General features: G+C 40.0%; 1 protein-coding gene across 2 annotated transcripts in view; it reads left to right on the forward strand.

Moving 5' to 3' along the window:
* phactr2 (phosphatase and actin regulator 2) overlaps positions 1–24720 on the forward strand; it is a 97877-nt gene that overhangs the window by 46544 nt on the left and 26613 nt on the right. Inside the window, exons 4-8 of one of the 2 annotated variants that reach the window (XM_084321458.1) lie at positions 5736–5870; positions 10511–11051; positions 13389–13564; positions 15040–15196; positions 16028–16083. In XM_084321458.1, coding sequence (XP_084177584.1) covers positions 5736–5870; positions 10511–11051; positions 13389–13564; positions 15040–15196; positions 16028–16083 — 1065 coding nt within the window. The remainder of the gene's footprint in view (positions 1–5735; positions 5871–10510; positions 11052–13388; positions 13565–15039; positions 15197–16027; positions 16084–24720) is intronic. The other variant, XM_084321459.1, reaches the window with a different exon arrangement.

Consider the following 24720-nt stretch of genomic DNA (forward strand, 5'->3'; position numbering starts at 1 on the left):
TGAAGTCATGTCTGGTTCCCACTGGTCCCCACCGTGAACTTGGTCAGTTACATTAGAGCCCGTAGGGGCCTCTATGGTCGGGGTAGTCTGGGCGTTGGGGTTAGACATACTTTTACTTTCTAGTTTTACCGCGTTTACTGTTAGTAGAAGACTAGGTTGTTGACTGACAGCGTAAGCCTCTAAGTACTGAGGGAGCCGTCGTTCGCGCTGCGGGCGTTGGTTAGGAGGATCGTTTCGTGGAGTGTTCATCATAGGCCATTTCAATATTAATAACACTATATTAATATTACACTAATTACCCTCCGGCTCGAAGGACCAATTGTAACTGAGGGGTACAATTCCCTGACTGTATTACTAGATATGATACTTACTACCACTACCTTTGTACTTAATATTCGGCCACCCAGTACTCGGCATAAATATATTATCATGAACACTCTCACGTAGATGAAACGGATCCAACACAAATGTACGAATTAGAAACAGGTCTTTATTTCCTACACAGCGATGGTGTGTAGAATAAGCACTTAATCACTTAATTACATTTATGAATTGAAATAGTATGCACTTTTATGGCAAGGAGTATTCGTCGGTATATCAATAGATAATGTCCAATCTCTGAAGGCGCAGGTGGTAAATATACGACCTGGAATAGTTAAGGAATAACAGCAATGATACTTTAATGATTATAGGCTGGATACACTAGAGGGGGTTAATCCGGTCGCTTGTAAGCCGACAGGAGTAGGAGGGGGGGGGGGGTAGAATCCAGCTGCCTCGTCCGGCCAAGGGTATCCCAGGAGAACCCACTGTAGTGCCGTTCAATGCGCCGGCGATCCTTGGACCACAGATGAAAGCAGGTGGACTCTTTGTGGGCCGGCTCTCTCCGGTCCACGGGGGGAGAGATGTGGAGAGACCTCGTCTTGCAGAGCGTCTCCTCACCTTGCGTCCTCTCCAGGGGGGGGGGTTCCAACACACGGTAGTGTCGGGGGTCTTTATCCATAGAATAATCAAAGTATCCAAAGCATAATCCGTGCCTGGGAAGGCGGGCTGTCGTCGGTAGAATAATCCGGTATACAGGTCCACTCGCTCATCGGCTCTGGGGCTCCTCGGGTGCAGCTTCACATAGGGTCAACCACCCTGGGTAAGCAGCCAGTTCTCTGCCCGAAACGATGGGGTACTGACTACGGTAGTATTCTCACCGCACGAAGCACTATATATTAACAGACTATTATTAGCTTAATAGACTACGTCCAACTCGACGATATAGTGCCAAATATGACTATTCAAATATTAATATACACGATGTCTCAATACCGATGGTAGGCCGAACTTGGCCTTACTCCCACACGTGGCATCGCGGGGAGGCTTTACGTCTGTGACTCTATTGGAGGGTAAGAAACTGGACTGAAAAGAAAGTCCTACTTTAGTAGCGCAGTATATATACGCACTATGAACAAATAGTCCCATTAGTGGTGCGGTAGCCAAATTCCTACGCGGAACTAGGACTTGTTCGTACATGTCGAGCGGTACGTTTGAACTGGGTCTGAGGGGTATGGCAGCCTGGCACCAAGGTCTCGACCAATAGTAGAATGGAGACTATTATGGGATGTTCAGTAGGCTAGAATGGATATTCAATGCATATTGTACAAGGAATATACAAGGGATATCAGGGAATATTAGAGAATATACAAATACAATTAAATATATATATATAAATAAATATATATATTCGGTTTATTCTGGCCCTTCACAACACAGGTAATTAACATTACTTATTACATGGCGTTTTCACATTCGCCGAAATGCTTGCTTGTGATTGGTCGATAGCGCTCGTCAGAGGTCCGTTATGTAAGGGATAATGTATAGCTACGAGGTCATTGTCGCAAAATAATTGACCGACACGTAGTTTAAAATACCGAGCCGCTTCGGCGAGGTGTTTTAAACGTCAGTGAAGGTCAATTATTTTGCGACAATGACCGAGTAAAGCTATACATTATCCCGCTTATTACATGGCTAACTTACTAACAATATACCTAATTCATTTGACAAATCGCAGTTGTTCTGTGGCTCTGTCAGCCCAAATAAAGTGATTATTATTATCGCGGGCAGCATCTGTTCTGGCTCCGCTGTGTTCTGGCTCCGCTCGTCGCTCCCCCCCCTGTCATCGCCGGCAGCAGAACACCGGCAGTGTCTAATTGCACTGAAACAGTGTGTGTCAGTGGGCTTGATTGCGAACAGCTGCGCACAGCGGTCATTATTGAAAAAACAGCGGTCATTATTGAAAAATAATGACCGCTGTCGGGGGGCTATTGACCAATCACAAGCAAGCATTTCGGCGAATGTGAAAACGCCATGTAATAATACTCGATAACGGACCTCTGCCGAACAATAATGACCGCTGTGCGCAGCTGTTCGCAATCAAGCCCACTGACACACTGCATCAGTGCAGCCAATCAGACACACCTGCCGGCTGCACTGACAGCGGAGTGTGTGTGACGATGACAGCGGGAGCGACAGAACAGAACTGCGTCTGCATTTGATCTCATCTTGTCGATGTAAAATGAATTAGGTATATTGTTAGTAAGTTAGCCATGTAATAAGCAGGATAATGTATAGCTATACTCGATCATTGTCGCAAAATAATTGACCTTCACTGACGTTTAAAACACCTCGGCAAGGCGCCTCGGTATTTTAAACTCTGTGTCGGTCAATTATTTTGTGACAATGACCTCGTACATTATCCCTTACATATCTCTTGTTGTGTAATTAACACAACATTATGCATACTTTTGACAATAAATTAAATAAGAATTTGTTCTTACTTGCTTGCCTGGGTAAATAAAGGTTAAATAAATGTAAAAATAATTAAAAAGAAGATTTGAAAACTGATACAGATATTTTCCGATATTACATTTTAATGCCAATATCGGCCGATAATATCAGTAGGCCGATAATATCAGACATCCCTAGTAATAATAATAACAATAATAATAATAATATAGCTAGATACCCAAATAAACAAACAAAAAAACAACCTGCGTCACGAGCCTCAGATGCATGGAAAAGAGAAAAAAAACGAAAAATAAATAAAATCAGATACAGAGATCTGCTGTTCATAATGTTCTCATTGTTCTGTCTTTAAAAGTATTTTTTAGTTGGAAAATATTTACCATGGTCATGAATTCTTTTTTAAATTCGTATTCACAAATCACAGATCACACATTGATCTTCGTTTGTCCGTAGCGAGCCACAGACCCACACTCATTAGTCTTGTATTTGTGCACTGCTGCTGTGGTGTCGCAGTGCATGGTGATGGCATACCATAATAACGTAGTGAGGTTAGATACCGCACAGTGTTGAGATGTCCTAGTGACATTAGCTCCGGGACGCTAGCACCTCCGTGGAACATGCTTGACTTGGTCCTACAGCAATTTAACCATAGCCTCGTTCCGTCATCTTATTATTACCGGAAACACAGTTTGTAAACTCAGAAACTAGGGGTGAGAAGAACCACCAGAGGCCCCCATGCTACAGTAAGATATCATCACAATACTAGAGTCACATCAATATTGTAATATCGTGATATTGCGATATATTGCAATTTATTACCTTTTTTCAACAGCAAATTATGTCACCAATGCAAAGCTTTGTCGACGACACCTGTTTTATCTAATACGATCATGTTTTCAGTCTGTTCACCTCACTCCAATCATTTTTATTGCAGCAAAATAATAAAAATAATGTATATCATTACTTTGTGTCAGTATATTATAATATTGGTACACAATATTTTGTACCCAATCTCTCCCACCCTACCCCTACCAGGGGGCTGTCAACAGGGTCATCCCGTGTTGGATAACCTGCTACAACATAACGTTGTTTATGAACCTCTTCACCTTCACCCTATCCTCAACCACTCCTGCTTCCTACATTTTTTTTTTTTTTTTTTATGTGGATGTCTTTTGAAACTCTGTTGACACTCTACTGACTGGGAAGTTGAAAGTCTAAACACTACCCCCAGGCAGCCAGGCAGCTGACACACGACTGAGAAGACAGATAGTGTCCAATGCGCTGTCATCATAAAGTGTGACCTCCTCACTGTCTAACCAGTATAACCAGTGGTCACAGGCTACTGACAGGTACTTCATGCTCTGCAGCACCATGAAGCCGCTGCTCACCAGCGCCACCTGATCACTATAGTTAACTTAAAGGTGCTATAGATCAGTGGTTCCCAAAGTCGGGGTCGCGACCCAAAGGTGGGCCGCGAGCAGCCACGGGAGGGCCGCGAGAGGATTTAAAAAATAAATAAATAAATAAAAAGTTCAAAAAAAAAGTTTTTTTCTTTTTTTTGTCAGGCCACTGAACTTAGAAGCAGGCCAGGACAGTGTTTCTAGTTGTATTCTAAAATTCGATTCTATTGTATTCTAAAATGTGACTATATGGTTTTATATTAACTTAATAAATAAACAAAAACGAAAAATCTACTTATTTCAACGAACATTTCAAACTAAATAACAGATTATGCACATAAAACACAAGTTAGCCCTCTCATAAATAGCACATATAAATGAATAACTAACTTGAACTAACTTAATAGGATTGAAGTGATATTTGGCTTAAAAAATCGGTCGCCTGGAAAAAAATAAATAAAAAAAAAGCCTGACGATGTGCATTGGGCCGCGGCTCTCTGACGCCTTATTTTCTGGGTCCCGGCCTGAAAAGTTTGGGAACCCCTGCTATAGATAAAATTCAGCCACTTGATGTCGCACTAGAGCACCAATATGTAATCGATCCAATCAGGTGAATTTCACATGGGCAAATAGGAAGCACCTGCAACTTGTAAACAACATTAATTTTGGACCTGCCAATTTTTTTGATAAATGCATTAATCTGGGGGTAAATCTTTGGGGTGAAAAGCAATACTTTTATTCTGAACCGTTCTAAAAGCTCTGTGGATGTATTATTTAAAAATATAATAATAATAATAATAATAATAATAATAATAATAATAATAATAATAATAATAATAATAATAATAATAATAATAATAATAATAATAATAATAATAATAATAATAATAATAATAATAATAATAATAATAATAATAAAAGATGACTCTACATGAAAATGTAAAATATCTATAGCACCTTTAAATACCACAATCTTATCTGGTCCACCACCTGAAAAGGATCCGATCCAGGTAGCAAAGCACAGAGGGGAGTGAGTTTACACCAAGGGGCTTCTGCTACATGGTTTGAACCTTGTTACACTCACCTCTCTAAACTCATGCCACATACCACAGTGACCTCAAGCTAATCTGAGTCAGCACGCACCATTATAACTGGTGGTCATGGGGCTACAGGTAGACACTTTGATTTATGGAAATAGCTATTTAGGAGTGCGATTGGCTACTACTACTACTACTACCTGGTTTCAACCTTGTGACAACCAAATGCCATCCAAAAAGGCAGTAGACTAACCTCAGTGCTAGCTAAACTGGTTCAAAAAGTAATTTGTGCTACACTTTACCAAATTTAGGAACCAAGAGGTTTCAAGCTCAACAGGGTTCTGCTCCTAACATACAATAAATGTAATATGTAAAATGATATAATTAAATCTAGGGTTTGTACGGCAGAACAGACCTAGTGCATCGAGAGTGCTGGATGCCGGATGAGTGCCATATTAAAGCAGATGAAATCAGTGTGATTATATGTGTCAATTTCCCTTTCCTCCAGAAGAGCCAATCAACAGTGAGAACCTGAATGGTCACGCCACACCAAGTGTGACATCAGAGGCGGTCAAAGTTGACATTGAGTCGACAGTGACGCCATCAGAGAAGCAGGCTGCCGGGAATGCAGAGGATGGGACAGGTAATGCTGACGTTCTACTTATAGAACATGGGAATGAATATTCTGCTCGTAGAACATAGAGAAATTCTGTTTTTAGAATTTGGCAGTCATTTTGGTCCTAGAATGTGGAGATGCTCTGTTTGCCCTTGAGCAGGGGTCCTTGAGTGGTACAGCGGGTCCTTGAGTGGGTTACAGGGGGTTCTTGAGTGGGTTACAGGGGGTCCTTGAGTGGTACAGCGGGTCCTTGAGTGGGTTACAGGGGGTTCTTGAGTGGGTTACAGGGGGTCCTAGAGTGGGTTACAGGGGGTCCTTGAGTGGGTTACAGGGGGTCCTTGAGTGGGTTACAGGGGGTCCTTGAGTGGGTTACAGGGGGTCCTTGAGTGGGTTACAGGGGGTCCTTGAGTGGGTTACATGAACATTTTACCGAACAGGCACTGGGGGAATATTGTTATATATATAGAACATGATGAAAATGTATGATGGGTGATCCTGAGGAATGGAGCAGGTGATCCTGATTGTAAAATAGATTGTAGAAGGTCCGGTCAGCACCTTTTTTCTTAGACTCCCATAATTGAGTTGTTACGTCCCACATCGAAATGTTGCATTTAGATATATTTACCTCAGGTTGTAGGTATTCGTGTATCAATAGTGAACCCTGAATGACCTTGAGCCCATGCTGGCGGGCGGCACTGTCTGAGGCTAATGTGTCCAAATATATATTCCCATTATTGTCCCACTATGCCAGGCATTCAGAGTCTGAACAGAGCAATAACCCGTCCCCTAATGCCTTGCACCCCCCAGGAGACCATCTCATCTGATGCTGCTAAAGTGTTGCACTGTTTTCATCCCAACCCTGTTAGCATTGAACACTCCACCTCTTAGCCATTAGGAGAACTCTCTTTGTCCATTGGTCGATACCACAGAGTACAGCACAGGCACAGAAACACACACACACACACGCACACACGCACGCGCACGCACGCACGCACTCACACACACACACACACACACACACACACACACACACACACACACACACACGCACACACACACACACACACACACACACACACACACACACACACACACACACACACGCACGTGCACACACACACACACACAGATGTAGATTCCTGGCCAGAGGAATCTAAAGTGCACAAACCTGTCCTTCAAGTCCTAAAGGCCGAATTAGACCTCTGCATGGGCTGTCGTTGTCTGCAGTAAAAGAAAATTGGTCAGCACGTAGGCCTCGCTGGTAGGCTTCTTGGCTTTGGGTGCTAGCGGTGCTACCCTTGGCCAAGCATCGCCGTCAATTTGACATTTGAGTATACATTTCGCTGAAGTTGTGCTGTAACTAGGGATGTCCCGGTCCGATCACGTGATTTTCAGAAGATCGGGATTTTTTTTTACTTTCTTTTTTTTTATTCAACAAACATGACCATGTTCACGTCTTAAACTCATACCGAGGCCTTAGTTTTGGTTTTAAATTGCATATCATCATTCATTTATTTATTGTCACACAGAGCAGAAGAATTTTGCCAAAACAAACGCATTTCCTTTGATTTAATTATACATCAAAAGATTTATGTCAAGGATGAGGGACATCCACTAGTTGCAGAACTTGCAGTCACCTGATTTTTTACAGACGATGGCGCCATTGCTCTCATGAAGCAGCAGGTTGGAGGCGGAGTTTTTAGATTACTCCGGTTGCAATGCCTCGCTTGAATGAAGTTAACCTTTCACCTGGATAACGTCAACATTCAGGGTGAATGTAATGTGAGAAATTGGGATGGGAGACATTTTTTTTTATTTATTTTTTTTAATAAATACATTTTCTTTTTTTGATCGGATCGGGAACGATCGGTATCGGTAGATACTCAACATCACATGATCGGGATCGGATCGGGAGCAAAAAAATTTGATCGGGACATCCCTAGTTGTAACGTTGTGATGCGAGCCATTTTGAACTAACCGCAGCCTCTTGTAGAACTACACTTCCCAAAGATCAGCTTCCCTGGACTACAGATCATTGTCATCCACTTCTAACGCTGTCAAACTCTCTCTCTCTTTCCCATTCTATAATTGTGTCTGTCTCTATCCATCCATCCATATTCCATGCAGCTATTCTTGTCTGCATTTCTACTTTGTCTAACGGTCACCTCACACCTGTCTCCCTCCCTTTCTCTGCTCCGCTCAGAGAGGCGCAACACTAAACCCCTTCCCCGGGAAAACCAGGCGCAACAGAGAGAGGTTCCTACAAAAAAAAAACATAGCACCACTGTGCCCGTGTCTTCCAAGCCAGTAGGTGGCACTACAGGCACGGCCAGACACAGAGATGGTGCATCAGGGGTTAAAAAACCTGCTAAAACCACAGGCAAGGCAGGTTCGGCCTCGCAGGCTAAAGCTAACCCCCGCAACACTAACAACACTAACAACACTAGTCGCGGGACTGGTGAGTAGAGCTAGCCATGACTGAAGCCTATCTGCCTGTTTGTCTAGCTTGTCTATCTGCATGGATAATGTACCGTACCCGTCTCTCTCTTTGCGCATGAGGAAGATCCCAGTCTCGTTATTCACCCCTTTGTGTCTATGTGTTTACCTGCCCCCCCCCACCCCTCTTCCACCTATGAAGTGGTACTGTCCACGCCACCCATGTCACCTGTCCTACAGTGATAGTGCTCTTGTGCCCCGCCTTCCTGTATTGTCCGACTCCTGACCAATGAGAAGGGCTTCCTGTCGTGTAAGTACAGGGAGGAGAAGATCTGTTCTTCTCCTCCGAGAAGTGAGAAGTGAAGATTTGTGTTCTGCATAGACTTCTCTATTTGTACACGTGTGTGTGTGGTCAATTTAGCGCTGCCTGCCAGAGAGGCACATGTGGTTTGGATTTAAGATAAGGCGTGATCCATTACCATCCATGTGTGTTTGTGTTTGTGTTTGTGTGTGCGTGTTTGTTTGTGTGTGTGAGTGCGTTGTGTGTGTGTGTGTGTGTGTGTGTGTGTGTGTGTGTGTGTGTGTGTGTGTGTGTGTGTGTGTGTGTGTGCGTGTGTGTGTGTTAAGTGTTAAGTGTTATTTTCCCTACAGCATGGTTTAAACAGCCCCAACCCCAGGGCACAGTGCATGTGACGTGCTTTAAGACTTTTATGGAGACCCGTGTGTGTTTGATGAGTTGGCGTGACGATCTGTACAAATGTAAACTTAATTTCTGTTTGTATAGCCTAGTCATCATGCATACCCTGAGGCCATGTTTGTCAATGCACTCACTGCCAGCTTTGTCTTTGGTGTTTCTATATTTGTCCCCTACGCCAAAGGCTTGTGCGGTTCTGAATGGAAATTATTACTCTAATGCTGAGACTGGTTTTGATCATTAGTAGTTACTGATAGAGCAATGTTGTCTATCTTTGTCAGCACTTTACCCATGATCGTGTAAAAGTGTAGAATTGATAGACTGCAGGTATGCTACATAATCAGGTATGCTCTATATACTGTGACCTCCATAAGAATTCAACGTTGAATTTTGAAGTTTGTCTGAGGGAAGCAACAGTTGTGATCGGAGGACCTATGAGATAGGTCAATTGGGTGAAGTTTTGTTGCAGACTTCTCCAGTAGAAGCCATTTGTTTTTTTAATACATGGCTTATAAAGATTGTTATTTTATTATTATAATTTATAATTATAATATTATTCTGTCAAATAATCTGTCAAAGATACTTGTGGGTAGGGCTGTACCGAATGTCATTTTTTAACATTCGAAGCTTCGATTGAAGTATTCAAACGAAGCTTTGAATGTCTATAAAAAAAAAATTACTTAAAAAAAAAATATTATATATAAAATAAACGTTTTTATTTTTTATTTTTTTTAACTAAATCCTCAATTTGAATAAAGTGATTAATCCGATTAAATTAGTATTTTTCTTTTATTAAATAAACTTTCTTTAATGAATATAACTCATCAGTTTCATCAACATAAATAATGAAAGTGATGGTGACGTCTTATAGTATAATATTATAATATTAGTGTAGCCTAATCTTTAACTGCAACTGAAACCCCCCATTGGTTTACTTTAAACAGATTGAATAGACACAAAAAAAAAGATTAAAAAAAATATATAAAAAAAAAGATTTTTTTTTTTTTATTCGAATGTTGATTTAGAATTCGAATGTCAACATTATGATAGAAGATTCGAAGCATTCGGTACAGCCCTACTTGTGGGACCTAAAGGTGGCTGTAGTTCTAGGACTGCTGATCTGATATACAGGTATAGCAGAAATGACTGACAACCTGCACTTTAATTTCACGGTTGTATTGTATAATATCAAAAAGTAATGATGGTGTGGCGCCAGTCGCTGTCTATGTCCAATGATGGATCTCAGAATACATATATGTGTTCATGTACATTAATCAATGATGGATCTCACAGCACATAAATGTATTTATGTACATTCATCAGGTAGAGTATTTGTAATATAAATGATTTGTCAATCAGTAAAGGCTCAAAGTCATTATACTGTATATGGATAGTAAAGTGGCACACCACAATAAGCACCACAATTACACATTATCATTTCAAATGTGTTTTAACACTGTAGATTGGGAGTCTAATCTTCTCTCACTTTCTCTATCCTCTGTTTCCTTTTCTCCGCCTGTATCTCACTCCTTCTCAGCCAAGTCCTCCCATCCAAAGAAGACAGGATGTACAACGAAGGCCCCTCCCTTTGCCGCCTCCTCCTCCTCCTCCCCCTCCACCCCTCAATCCCGGCTGTCCAAGGAAGGAGGTGCGGCAAAACAGCCGGGCGGGACAGAGGGCAGGACCAACCGGAAATCGAACTCTGCTGCCTCCTCTGTACCCCCCAAGGCCTCCCCAGAGACCGCTAGCCTGCCTGGGGAGAACGAGTCCCGGGCCCCCTCCTCAGACTCCCAGCCTGGTCTCACTCCGGCTTCACCCCCTGGGGTGGAAGGAACCCAGGCAGACTCTGCTCCTGATGGCTCATCTCGGGGTGGGGAGAAAGGGGGTGTCCCTGGCTCCGCCCAGGAGCCCAGAGACAAGTCTCTTCATGTGAACTCAGCCACCGAGGACACCTCCTTCACAGAGGGAGAAACGGACACCTCCTCACAAGAGGGGGGACTGGGGAGGAGGGGAGGGGAGGGCGGACGGCGAGAGGAGAAGACGGGGGAAGCGGATTCTACCGTTAAGAAGAACCAGAGGTGAGGAGTTAGTCAAGCAAATCTTTCTGCCTCCTCATCCCATTTTCACTGGGATCAGTCTAGAGAAGAACCAGGGCCCTCATTTATCAACAATGCGTAGAAAGTGTTCTATTTCCGTTCCTACGCACGGAATTTAGAATGTGTGTCTGCACAGAAAAATCGGGATTTATCAACCGTGCGTACACGGGTCCTACGCTCCTCCGTGTTGATAAATACCATTTGTTCTTACCGTCAATGCTCGTGCATGATTATCCATATTTGGTAATGAAACACCCCCATGGGATGTGAAATAATGGAGCGAACCCGAGCGAACTCTGAGAAACTTCACTGAGAGGGAGATTGTTCACGGAGGTCTAAGCAAATAATTTAACGCGCTGTCGAACCAAGAAGACGTGTTATGGGAGAAATACGCAACAGGCTGTCGGACTTGTACACGGTGATGTCAGATATCAACGGCTCCCTATGACCATTGCTGCAATTCTGCCTGGACAGCTCAAAATACTAATAAAGACCGTTGACCACTGTTTGGCGTTGGTGTCAAACTGTCAATGTCATTATAACCATGCTGGAATATGAATGCTTTTATTCATTTCGTTCGATTGGCTACCGGTTATACGTAATAGTATTTTGCTTTTTATTTGAAACAATATTTAATCGCGTTTGGAGGTGGGTGTTCTGCATCTGCCCCCCCCGTGCCAAACAAGCAGGCAAACCTCTTGTTTGCGCGTGAGCACGTTATAATTACACTACTGTCGCTATTTTACAATGAACTATAATGAATTACGGATCATACAGAACACGCGCCAGTGTTGGAAGTAATGCACGGAAGCTTATTTCCGCATTGCAATAATAATATTCTACCACCGGGCGGCAGGTACGCACGGTCGGAGCTGTGCGTAAATATACGCACAAAGTCAAGCACACGTTCAAATTGATAAGTCACACACTTTGCTTAGAAATGATCGTACGCACGGGTTACGCACATATCTGTGCGTATGCACCATTGATAAATGAGGGCCCAGGGCTTCAAACGCTGTAGATCCCCTGCTCCCTCTGGAACAGGGGTTCTCACCCTGGGGTTCATGGGATGATTGCTTCAAGGTTGTTGAGTCAAGATGCAAATACATGATCATATTTATCTTCTTTGGTATAGAAGCTTTTTTTTCTCTTTTTTTGCTAGCATGGTGCACCTTTAATATTTTAAAGGTGATGACATTCAGCCACTAGATGTCGCACTAGAGCACTAGCATAATTTATCCAATCAGGCACATTTCATGTGGGGAAATGGGAAGTAGGGAAGAAATACATGCCTTTAACATTCACAACATAAATTTTGGACCCACAAAAGGTTTTTCAATGATACATTCATTCATCGATAATTGTTTTTGGGGAAAAGAAATACTTTTATTCTGCACCTTTTTAAAAGCTCTGTGGATTTATTATTATTTTTTCTGATTACTCTACATAAAGATATTATCTATAGCACCAGTTATTAATCAAGTGACATAGAACATTTAAACCATAATATAGTTCAGTTCACCACTCTTTTCCTATTGTTGACCATGATGGGGGGGGGGGGGTCATTAATAGACATCCCCCCTTTATAGGGGCCATAAAACAGAACCACTGCTTTTTACAAGCAAGGGCATGGAACCAAAAGGTGGTCGTTTTTCTAAGCCAGGGAAAAACTCGTCAGTGAGGTGTTCTCATGGTTCCCATCATCCACTCCAACTCCCATTCTAGATAAGAGCCTCATCGTATCTTCAGACCTGGTCTCTTTCCTTCCATGCAGCCTAGTCAAACCACCCATATTGCATTTGCATTTTGGTGTGAATTAAACAACCTTGCCTGTGATTGTCTCTAGATCAATGTAACCAAGTGCATTGTCACAAATGCACCAACTCCACCCATCATAATAATAATAATAATAATAATAATAATAATAATAATAATAATAATAATAATAATAATAATAATAATAATAATAATAATAATAATAATAATAATAATAATAATCATAAATTTTATTTGGAAGCGCCTTTCAAAACACCCAAGGTCACATTACAAAATTCAAAACAGTGGTATTGGCAAAAGTGTCAGTGAAGATAAAAACAAAACAAACAGGAAGTATAAAACAGTGACACACATGGTACAGTTATAGTGAGTAAGCCAGTTTGATCATACACTCCAAGCTGACCCTACAGACTCACTTCTGACCCTGATCCTAACAAGCTGACCCTACAGACTCACTTCTGACCCTGATCCTAACAACCTGACCCTACAGACTCACTTCTGACCCTGATCCTCACCCCCGGTTGTTGTAACCCTGTCTTCTAGACCGTCGGAGGGAGACGCGGAGAGGCCGCAGGGGCTCAGCGTGAACGTGCTCGATCCTGAGGTGTCGGTGATCCCCGATAGGCAGAGAGACAGCCAGGCCAGCGACTCGGACTCTGACGGACCGATCCTGTACCGCGACGAGGAGGACGATGAGGAAGACGATGAGTTCACAAATAGTACGGGATGAGTGTAGATTACGTCACACCACTGGATAATGGCAATGTCAATAAAAAATTATCAAAAGATTACCTTAGCATGACCTGGAGGCCATTTTCTGCCCCCCCTCCCCCCTAATCTTTTTAAAAGGGGGGGTGTGGGGGTGAGTTAGTGCAGTCAGAACTTAAGTCTGGGCTTGGTCTCCAAATTACGCTCTCCAACCCCTACGCTCAGCCATAAGTTATATTGTGCTGTCAAATCATTCAAATTATATGTATCTCTCACACGTATTTGTTTGTGAACGCTGTAGAGGTAACGAACATTGTGATTTCCCTCATGGTTACATTGAATAACTAACCAAATAGATTTATTTCTCTACATTTACATTTACCACCAAGCTGCCAAATGAATATTGAGGATGTGTGTGGTGTCCTCAGTGTTTGTTTACAGGTCACACAGTGATGAACACACTTGCATTGTGTACGATATTGGGAAAGACAATTTCCACTCCGCTCCACCCTGGGGCCTGTGGTTATGTAGGACGTAATTATCACACAAACAATTCTCATATCTAGTTGAGGTTAGGGTTAGGCATGAGGTCTCCAGTAAGGTTAGGGTTAGGGTAAATGGGATTGTTCCGATTTTTGGACATTAAGTTGTATGAAATACTGGCCAGTAGTGTAGTAGTGGTGGATGCAAAGCTATTAACTTAGAGTCCCGTGGTCAGAGTTCCGGCCGGGTTCTGAGGGAACCGGGCAGCAAACGGTATAGCAACAGGGTCACACAACCAAAATGTTTTAATCCACACCACAGCATGCAGGCACAGAGTTAACCACCTCCAAAACAAAACCACCGCCCTACAGCATGTTGAAACAGCAGATGTCTTTGTGTTAGAGATAGGTCACTTTGTTGCCTGCATGGTGTGGTTGTGGATTAAAACCTTTTGGTTTCAAGACCCTGTTTGCTTTCGATTAGCTCGGAAGTTAGGTTTATAAACAACTGAGGCGAATTGGCGTGAAAATAGGGAAGTATTCGTTTCATATCAATTATATTGTCGCATGTATTAAACGTTTTATCAAAGTTTTATTGCAAACCACACCTCTCAAATGACCAGCATGGTCTCAGTTTATAGCTGCGGTTTATAGCCTATACAGTTTATCATCATTGTGGCGTGCAGATTAAGGCAAACACAGCCTCCCAATAGTGTTTGAATATTGTCAATTCAATACAGAGTACCCACAGGCTCCATAACACATGCCATCCCATAGCCCAGAATAGTCTGTCAAACACAGTCAACTTGTTCTGCTGTTTTTCCTGTGATCTCTCGCCTTGGCCAGATATCCAGATGGCGTACGTACGGTATACCTCTCCTCTCATCGCTATTGTCCACAGGCCCAGAACAGCTGGCGTGCATGTATATTATTCCAAGGCCTCCAGAGACCCCCGGAGCTAGATTTCCCCCCCCCCCACCCACCACCGTCTATCTGTGTTCCAGGTTCCCTGGCCATTAAGATTCGCAGACGGGACACCCTGAACATCAAGCTGGGGAACCGGCCCAGCAAGAAAGAGCTGGAAGAGAAAAACATTCTGCCGCGCAGTTCTGAGACCGAGAGACACGAGCTGCGTCAGCAGATTGGCAGCAAACTAGTCAGGTAAACCCATGATGATACACGACGGTACGATACATCCTTCACGGGTTCCCTTCAAGCAGTTCATGTCAGTGCCGTTCAGTGATGCACACAACAGGAATGTCTATAGTTACTGCAAATGAATACCAGGGGTTGGACTTCCTCTCAGCAGATGCTGGTTTTGTACAACCTCTCTGTTAGCCCATTTCTATCTGGTAGAGTTATCGGATTGATAACACAACATAGACATAGTTCAATGATGCACACAATGGATATATTCAAAGACACAACATAGGACTACCAAGTACAAAAAACACAGATGGCTGATGAGACGCACGCACGCACACAGTTTTCTGTGGGTACCCAGGTCCCAGTCTTTTATGATCAGACCTTTTATGGTCTAACTAACTAGCTTGAGTTAAGCCATCAATCAATCAATCAATCAATCAATCAATCAGATTGATTTATATAGCACATTTAACATGACACATGTCAACCAAAGTGCTGTACATAGGGTAGATACACATAGATAGCCATCTGCTCAAACATGTCATGGTATCAGAGTCTTGACTCAGATACCAGGGTATGTTTGATTTGAGATACCAGGGTATGTTTGATTTGAGATACCAGGGTATGTTTGATTTGAGATACCAGGGTATGTTTGATTTGAGATACCAAGGTATATTTGATTTGAGATACCAGGGTATGTTTCATTTGAGATACCATGGTATGTTTCATTTGAGATACCATGGTATGTTTCATTTGAGATACCATGGTATGTTTCATTTGAGATAACAAGGTGTGTTTCATTTAACATACCATGGTATGTTTGATTTATCCCCCGCCTCCTCCCAGGAGCCTGAGCCAGAGACCAACCACAGACGAACTGGAACAGAGGAACATCCTCAAACGTGAGTCTCAAAATACAGCCGTAACACAACCACTATGGCCCCCATAATCACACAACCATACAACAACTAAATACGAACAGTAGAACGAACACAAAACCCTGATCACAAAAACGCATGGGTCACTGTGCACCTCCTCTTTCGGGGGGGGGTCACAATTCAGTATGTGTTCATTTGAGGTGAAACATATTACATTTCATAAACCAATTTTAATTCAATGTTTAGTTTATTTGATAAAACATTGTAACTTCACATTGTGCTGCAGGGCATATCAACAGTATAAGCCTCTTGAGACCGTGCTAAGGAATAGAGAAACTTGATCTGGGGTCATGGGGAATCAAATAACTACTTCACTTCTCATTCAAAATGAAAGTGTGGTATTTGAGTTTAACCCGGGGTGTTGTCTGCTGTGAAAAGGGTAGTGGTGTCTGGGCTTCCCAGGTTTACCTTGTGTCATACTTGTAGAGGAGACTTGGTTTAAAGGAACACGCCAACATTATGGGAAATGCGCATACCATCTTCTCAGGAGTCAGACAAGAAGATAGATACCGGAACTCTGTGAGTTCAGTAGAAACTAGAAAGCTATCCGGCTGCAAGCTAGCCAAGCTTAGCACAAGCTGGCCAAATACACCTCTCCCGGAGTTTTAAGCTAGGTTAGCTGATCCGTATCTGCTTCCATTAATTTATGCTGAGCTATAGGCTAGCTTGCAACCGGATAACATTCTACTGAACGCACAAGAGAGGAAATTGGTATCTATCTTCTTGTCTGACTCTGGACGATAAGCGCATTCCCCATAATGTAGGCACATTCCTTTAAGCATCTTTCGGGAGCTTTTCATGTGCTACCCCTGGGCATTGTGTGCAGTCAGTCACACTGAGGTCCCTCAATACTGCAGGGAGAGAGAGAGTTGTTGTTGTTGTTGTTGTTGTTGCTGTTGCCTTGTTCATGCCTGCTCCATGTGTGGGTGCCAGTTAGGCAGCCATCTGGCAGCATGGGTTTGGTCCTCATTTTGGGAGCAGGGCACAAAACAGACATATGGCCAGTTGGCCACCGGCATCTGGTACTCTAATCGCACAATGTGGGCACACATTGATCTGCCATGACCTTAACAAAGTCCATTAACAGGCGGCCGTCCTCTCCTTTTTCTAAAACCTCAACTTCTTTTTATCATGAACTCAATTCTCTTTCAGAGTTACTGACACACAGCAGTCCCTGTTCCCCTTTCCTTTTGATGCACCTAAAATATGTGCTAAATACGTAGGCTATGTTGTTTCACTGTCACTTATATTGAAAACATGAAGGGCTTTTTTCCAAAATGCTATACCGCATATTAATTTTGATACATACAGTATACAGTATAACCACTGTACATATGTACATTTTGATCACATAATGTGACGTTCATTGCTCAGTACCTCAGAAATACAGAATATTATCCTGTATTACATTATTATATTATACTATGTAATGTATATACTACTACCTACTATGCTAATACAGTATATCAATACTACTATGCACTCAGAGTGAAGCACTCTAGACAAACAACTTACAACCACTTACCCTTAGCCGCCAGAGTTGTACCCTTCCTGCTGATTTGTTGTACACAATTTGTAAGTTCTGTACGACAAGTCAGCAGGAAGGGTACAACTCTTTCAGTAACAATGTTCATCAAACAGTGCTGAAACTTGTGTGCTGCAGTGTTGAGTGCATAGTAGTAAATACATATTAGTATAGTAGGAAGAGTGCATGATAGTATAAGACAATAAGAAGGTTAGTGGATATTGTACTTTTTTTTTTTTTTTTTTTTTTTATCTACCCTTTCTCCCCATTTTTCAATTTTTCTCCCATCCCAATTTTCGTATTAGCCAATTCTTCCCTCCCCTGTCTCGAACGTTGCTAGACCATGCCTCCCACTGGTCGGCTGCAATGTGAGAGAGAGAATAGGGATACGGCATGTGTCAACTTATGCAAAACACGCCCCTTTTAGTTTGATTGATTGTAGCCACGGAATTTGGAGCGTTCTGATTGGCCGAGAGGTTTAAGGGGGCGGGACTTAGGGTAGGTTATTTTGAGATGATTTATGACCCCCTAGGGCTTCTCTGATTGGTCTAGGATGTAAGGAGGCGGGACATCCGGTTTTGAGGGAGGTACATCCGGTTTTCAAAATAAACGTTTTTTATTTATTTTTTTTCAAAAAAAGTCTTTCAAAATAAAAGATTAAATTTTTTTTTAGATTCAAACGTTTTTTTTATTTTCAGATTGTATGTATTCCATGGTTTTCACAATATGTATTTCTGTATTTCCAAACGTTTTCAGAATATATCTTCACAATTAAGTTTTACAAGGTTGAATACATTATGTGTATTCCAAAGTCTTAAGAATATATCTTCAGAATAAAATACATTTAGTGTGTTTTCTTCAGAAAGTGCATTTATTTCAAATGGTGAGTGTATCTTCAGAAAGTGCATTTATTTCAAATGGTGAGTGTATCTTCAGAAAGTGCATTTATTTCAAATGGTGAGTGTATCTTCAGAAAGTGCATTTATTTCAAATGGTGAGTGTATCTTAAGAAATACCCTCTCTCAAATGTCTCTCAGTAGACTGAATATTTCTCCCTCTGTCTAACTGCAGCTTCTCTGAAAATTCTGATAGTGACATCCCCCGTAGATGTCATAGGAGGCTGGAGAATGACTACGGCCAATGAGATGACTCAAAACCATCTGCCAAAAGCAGATTTATGACTCTGCGACTTCCCGTTTCTGTAGAAAAACGGCCCCCAAGGTGTCTGTGTGTGTTTTCTTAATGCCAGATGCCAAATGTCACAATCTTTAGATAAGTGTATTCCAAATTACAAATGTAATGTGTCTAATGTGTTTAAGCAAAAGTCTAAATAAATGTAAAATAAATTTTTTTGTATTCCAAATTACAAATGTATGTATGTATATTAGTTTCATGGATAAAGACATAATCTGTTGTGTTTAAGCAAAAAGAAAATTACAAATGTAATTTGTAAAATTAAAAGTGCACCATTACATTAGCATGCAAGGTTCTAGGGTTTGAATTCTTTGAATTCTAGATTATTTAAAAAGGTTGCATTACAGTGCACATTATGCACATTAATTATTTTAGAGTTATTATTAAAAGAGTTGGGCTGAAAATATAAAGTACAGAAAAGATCTATGTGTGTCTGTGAGGTGTGTGTCTCTGATCGGGGGTGTGAACAGGGCTCTCTTAGGTGCTAAAACACAGCATGAGGCGTGAAGATTAGGGCACATGCATACTTGGAGTAAAAAATGTAAACTCAACACACATTTACAGTCATCATTCAAATGGTTTATATCTTTTGTAACATGTACAAGTAATGTACAACATTATACTCATAGCATATTTTTTAAGATTAAGATCACACATATTTTAAAAGATTTCCCCATAAACATGCATTATGTCCTAATAAACTAACCTACACTTTGATGAATATTGTTACACCGCTGACAGAGATGTATTATAATTATAATTTGGATAAAAACGTCAACTAATTGACTAAATGTAAAAGTAATACCAACTATTTGACAGTTTGGGTGGTGATTCTTATTTTCTTATTTCGTAAAACTAAAATTAAAAGGCTACAGATCATAGAAAAACTTATGTCTTGTTTACATCAGAGTCCCCCTTTTTTCAATACATCCAGACATTTAGGACATAGCAGATTTACAAATACAACACTGTTTGTGAAAACAGTCCAGAAAATATCTGTCCAAGCTGTTTTAACTGTTTAAATAGGGTATTTCAACCATCTTTAATTAAGACTTATTTTGGATATAGATCACTTCAAGGCCTGAATGTCCATACACTGTAGCAATGGTAAGCATGCATTTTCAGGTCAACTTCCCCTTTTTAGCACGGTTCAGACATCGCCACCCCCTCTTTTAATGTCACAGTAACCTGAAATAGCACAGAGTGTGGGGAAAAGGCCTTATTCAAAATAAAAAAAACTTTGAAACTGTACCCATTCTCCAATCTGTTAATAAACTTTTCAATCAATCAATCAATATATGATTAGGTATAAAAGTTAAAGACATGATAGATTAGAGTTGGGGCGAAAATATAAAGTGCTGTAAATATCTATCTTTTTGAGGATCTGGGTGTGAACATGGGGCCCTGTTATAGGTGTCAAAATGCTGCAAGGAGGTGTGAAAGATTAGGGAACGAACAACCTCTGTATATTTGCTTGTAATACTCTGCATTTTGCTCTAAACAAAACTAATAAAGTCTGTATTACAGCTAACTCTTTAAGTTTCAATAGTTTGGATTTAATACATAATTCATTGGTATGTTCTCTTGAATCTACATTGTGAACTATTCTTACTGCTCTCTTCTGTAATATAAATAAGGGCTTTATGTTGCTTTCATACGTGTTACCCCACACTTCCACACAGTAACTCAAATATGGTAGGATGAGTGAACAATATAATATTCGCATAGAATTATAATCAATAACATTCTTTGCCTTGTTCAAAACAAAACACTCTTGGCTACCTTATTTTTTATGTACATTATATGTGGCTTCCATGTCATTTTCTCATCCAACATAATCCTTGGATTCCTTTGTCAATACATAATGCCACATTGTCCTTCTCTCGATTAGTAAATATCATACATTTCGTTTTTCCAAATTTAGGGATAGCTTATTGTTATTAAACCATATCTTAAGTTTACACATTTCATTTGTAATTTGGAATACAGAAATTTGTATCGACAGCAAATAAAACAAATTGCAATATGTTTGACACTTCACATATATCATTAATATATAAAATAAAAAGTATGGGCCCCAGGACCGAACCTTGAGGGACAACACATTCAATATAGTTGGCTCCACCTCAAATGTAATGTTCAGAAAATGTGTATTTTTAGGTCTTTGCTGTTGCTGTCATTTTGACCATCTAGCTAAAAGAGGGGTCAATGATCGCAAATGAATACATGGTAAAAAAGGTCTACCAATTGTCAGGCAAGAATGCACTTCTAATATGTTACACACTAGTAATACAGCCATAATATTTCCAAATAGTATTGTTCTAAACAGTGTATTACAAATACAGTGTATTTGTAGCTAATGTAGACAATAGGCAATTATATAATTGTCACCTGAAAACATATTGTTGTCTATTTTCAAGATAGCTACTTAACCAGTTCATCGCCACCTCTCTCACACCGCATGTTTGTAATTTAGAAATTAAAATGTGATGATCAATCGTATCAAATGCTTTTTTAAGTGTATTTCCTATTCCTATTGTGTAATTCCTTTCATATACGGTTGTGGTTATTTCTTCATATATATTCATTAAGGCTAAGGCTGTTGATCGATTTGCCCTGAATCCATACTGACTCTCACTCAGAATCTAAGAATCTAAGAATCATGAATCAAGAATCTTGAAAAATTGTGAAAGCAAAGACACTGGTCTGTAGTTGGTAAAACTGTGTTTGTCCCCAGATTTAAATAGAGGAATAATAATTATTTGAAAAAATGTATAGAAATTTCCCACAGGGATAAGGTTTATCTTATCTAAGTGTGCTAGTGTTTAATAGTGTATAGGGACATAGTGTGTAATAGTGTAATATTGTCATAGGGTAGTCCTAGTATGTAATAGTGTTATATAGTGTAATATTGTGCAAATGTGTAATCATGCAATAGTGTAATAGTGTGTAATACTGCAATAGTTTAATACATTATTTTGTTTCCTCAAACAGACATGTTCATGTAACTTGCATCAATCCAGTTTTCAGTCACCTTTTCAGTCACCTTTCAGCCAACTGTGTTGAAGATTTGTAGCATGGTCCTAGGATAAACATAAATTATAGACATCTAAAATCATGAAACAGGTCGATTTTTAGTAGATTTAATCAATAGTCAGAAGGATAATGCTATTTTAGTCAAGGGTTGAGATATATCACCCCCATGACACATCCCTATTTTGTAAGACAAACAGTTTGATGTTGTAATTTCAGTGATTAGGCTCGCTTGCCTGTATACATTTTTATCAATCTGCTTTTGGTGTATTTTTTAGGTGTTTGGTTATGTTTTTATCTGTCATTTTGATCAGGTCTAGCTAAAAGAGGGGGTTTATGATCTCAAATGACTAAGGTTTACCAATTGTCATGCATGAATTTCAACTCTAACGTGTTACATAAGTAAAACAGACTATTTGCAAACACCATTGTTCTAAAACAGTGTATCTACTATAGACAGGTTGTATTTATATTTTAACTAAATGTAAAAAAAACATGAGAACACAATCCTAGTGAATTCTGAATTTGATGTTTATTGGTTGAATGTCAAGGATAAACATAAATTATAAAACATCTAAAACCATGAAACTGACTGATGCACTTAAAACAGACATGTCAACATAGTTTTTTTTTTACCTGTTTGCATAATGATAAGGTATAAAAACAAAGTGCTTCAATACAAATGTATTTTTTTTGAAGTTTAGTAATATAATGTACCTGATCTAAGGTACATTATACAACTCATGTATGAATTACTTTGCAACGTCTCGTTTTTTTTTTATCCCCCCAGAGTTTTATGCTCTCAATATTATGGATATGCATTAAATCCTACACACGATAGGAAATATTCAATCAACTCAAAGATGATGGTTCTAAGGTAAATAAAATGTAATTCAGTCAACATAGTTAGTGTATAGTATGGCTAAACATGTATGAAAGTTGTTGATACAATATTATAATTCATAATTCATTTCAAAATAATTACAGGCGAGGTTGTTTGATTTTTGTCCCGATGATTGAAGGAAATTCATTTTTAAGAACTATTTAACATGAAATATCTTAAAGATGTATTTTTATTCATTATAACCATGAAAATAATGCAATGTTAGGTTTTACCGTGATTTTAGTGTTCACAGATAGGAATGTATCATTCACATTCAATTATCCAAATGTACTCTGATTGAGTCAAATTTACTCTGTGAAATGTACTCTGCGAAATGTACTCTGCGAAAGTTCCCTGCAATATGCAGGGTTTTACATAGAATACTAGCAAAAACAATTCATATTGTTTCAGTGATGGCCTGGTTGATAGCTACATTGTCGACATGTCTTATTTTTTATTCTTATTTCATTGTATAGTGAATCCAGGGGTATAGTGGAGTGATTATATTTTGTTTTTATAATATTTTATAATATCAAAACATGTCTTATGTTCTTATATATCTACAAGTCTTATATAGAATGCTGTAAAAAGAGTCCTACTAATATATTTCACTTAAAAAACTTGTACAGAAAGATAAATATCTGACCCCCGGAGCCCTGTCAGAGTGTATACAGGTTCTGTACAGTATACCATATGCAAATCCCATATGGTCTAGCGGTAATGATGCCCTGCTTTCATCAGGGAGACGCGGGTTCGACTCCTGCTATGGGAATAACACTTTTTTCTATACATAACAAATGTGTTGGTATGTTTTATTGTAACTGTTTGACTGTTTGACTGTTTTTAGTGCAACACTACTGTCACCGGCATTTAAGAAGGGTCTAGGGTTATCTCCTCAACACTAGGTTGGAGATGCATTTAAGTCCTATAGTTTTTTCCATACTTTTGCAAGGATATGACTGTGTTGCATTAATTTATTTTTAAATTTGGTGGACTTTATGGTATTTATGGTTTATTTATGATTGTGATACTTCTTATTGAATTGTTTAAAGAATATGTGTTTAACCAGAGTATAGTAGGACCTTACAAATATGATTTGATCCCAACAACTGGTGACATTTCGAAGTCTTAAAGGGATCACATTCACATAGCTGAATATAGTTGCACAACTGGATAATATTTGTATTATTACTAGGATGAACTTAAAAAAGTTAGAGAAAAGGTAGAATGAAGCGCAGTTGTGTATATTATAAATGTTTTATTAAAGAATATTACAAATCATGCTGCAACCTTTTTTATCAATAATATAAGCGTGTATAACATCAATAATGTGATTAATATCTAAAGTTTCTAAACACTTGTGATTTTTCAGCTTAAAAGCCGTAACATCCACTATTACTGTGTATAAACATAACAGGTGTGCTCTGTTAAAATGACCATTCATATGATCTAAAATAGTAACTAAGCCGTTTTCAGATAGAAGACTTTCATCCTCTGAGAGTGTCTCTATCATATATAACCAATTATTTAACAAGCCTTTATCTCTCACCAGCTTCAACATATTTTCAAAAAGCCTTAAGCGCAGGCTATTGACATTCCCGGTTACCCATCGATGTACAATTGTCCTGACAGCTCCGCGGCTGTCACTAAGGCTTTAAGAGTAGATACTTTGATTGGGAAGTGGAAGGTTTTTCTTCTAGTAGGACACAGTCTCTTAACCGTACCCCCGGTTGGGGATGGCAGTCCTGATGCTATGTTGGTTACATCAACGATAGGTATTTCTTCGGGGTCAGGGTGGAATACATTAGATTCTGATGTAGGAGGGGTGTAGCAGGGGCTATTAGGAGGGACATCCATATGCCTGACGGGGTTTGGCGGTGATGAAACCGGCGACGAAGTCTCCCAAGGACCCGTGTACCAGGGGCTATTAGGATTCGTACACCTGACGGGGTTTGACGGTGGTGAA

Source organism: Notolepis coatsorum (assembly GCF_963971535.1).
Source record: "Notolepis coatsorum genome assembly, chromosome: 9".
Lineage (NCBI taxonomy): Eukaryota > Metazoa > Chordata > Actinopteri > Aulopiformes > Paralepididae > Notolepis > Notolepis coatsorum.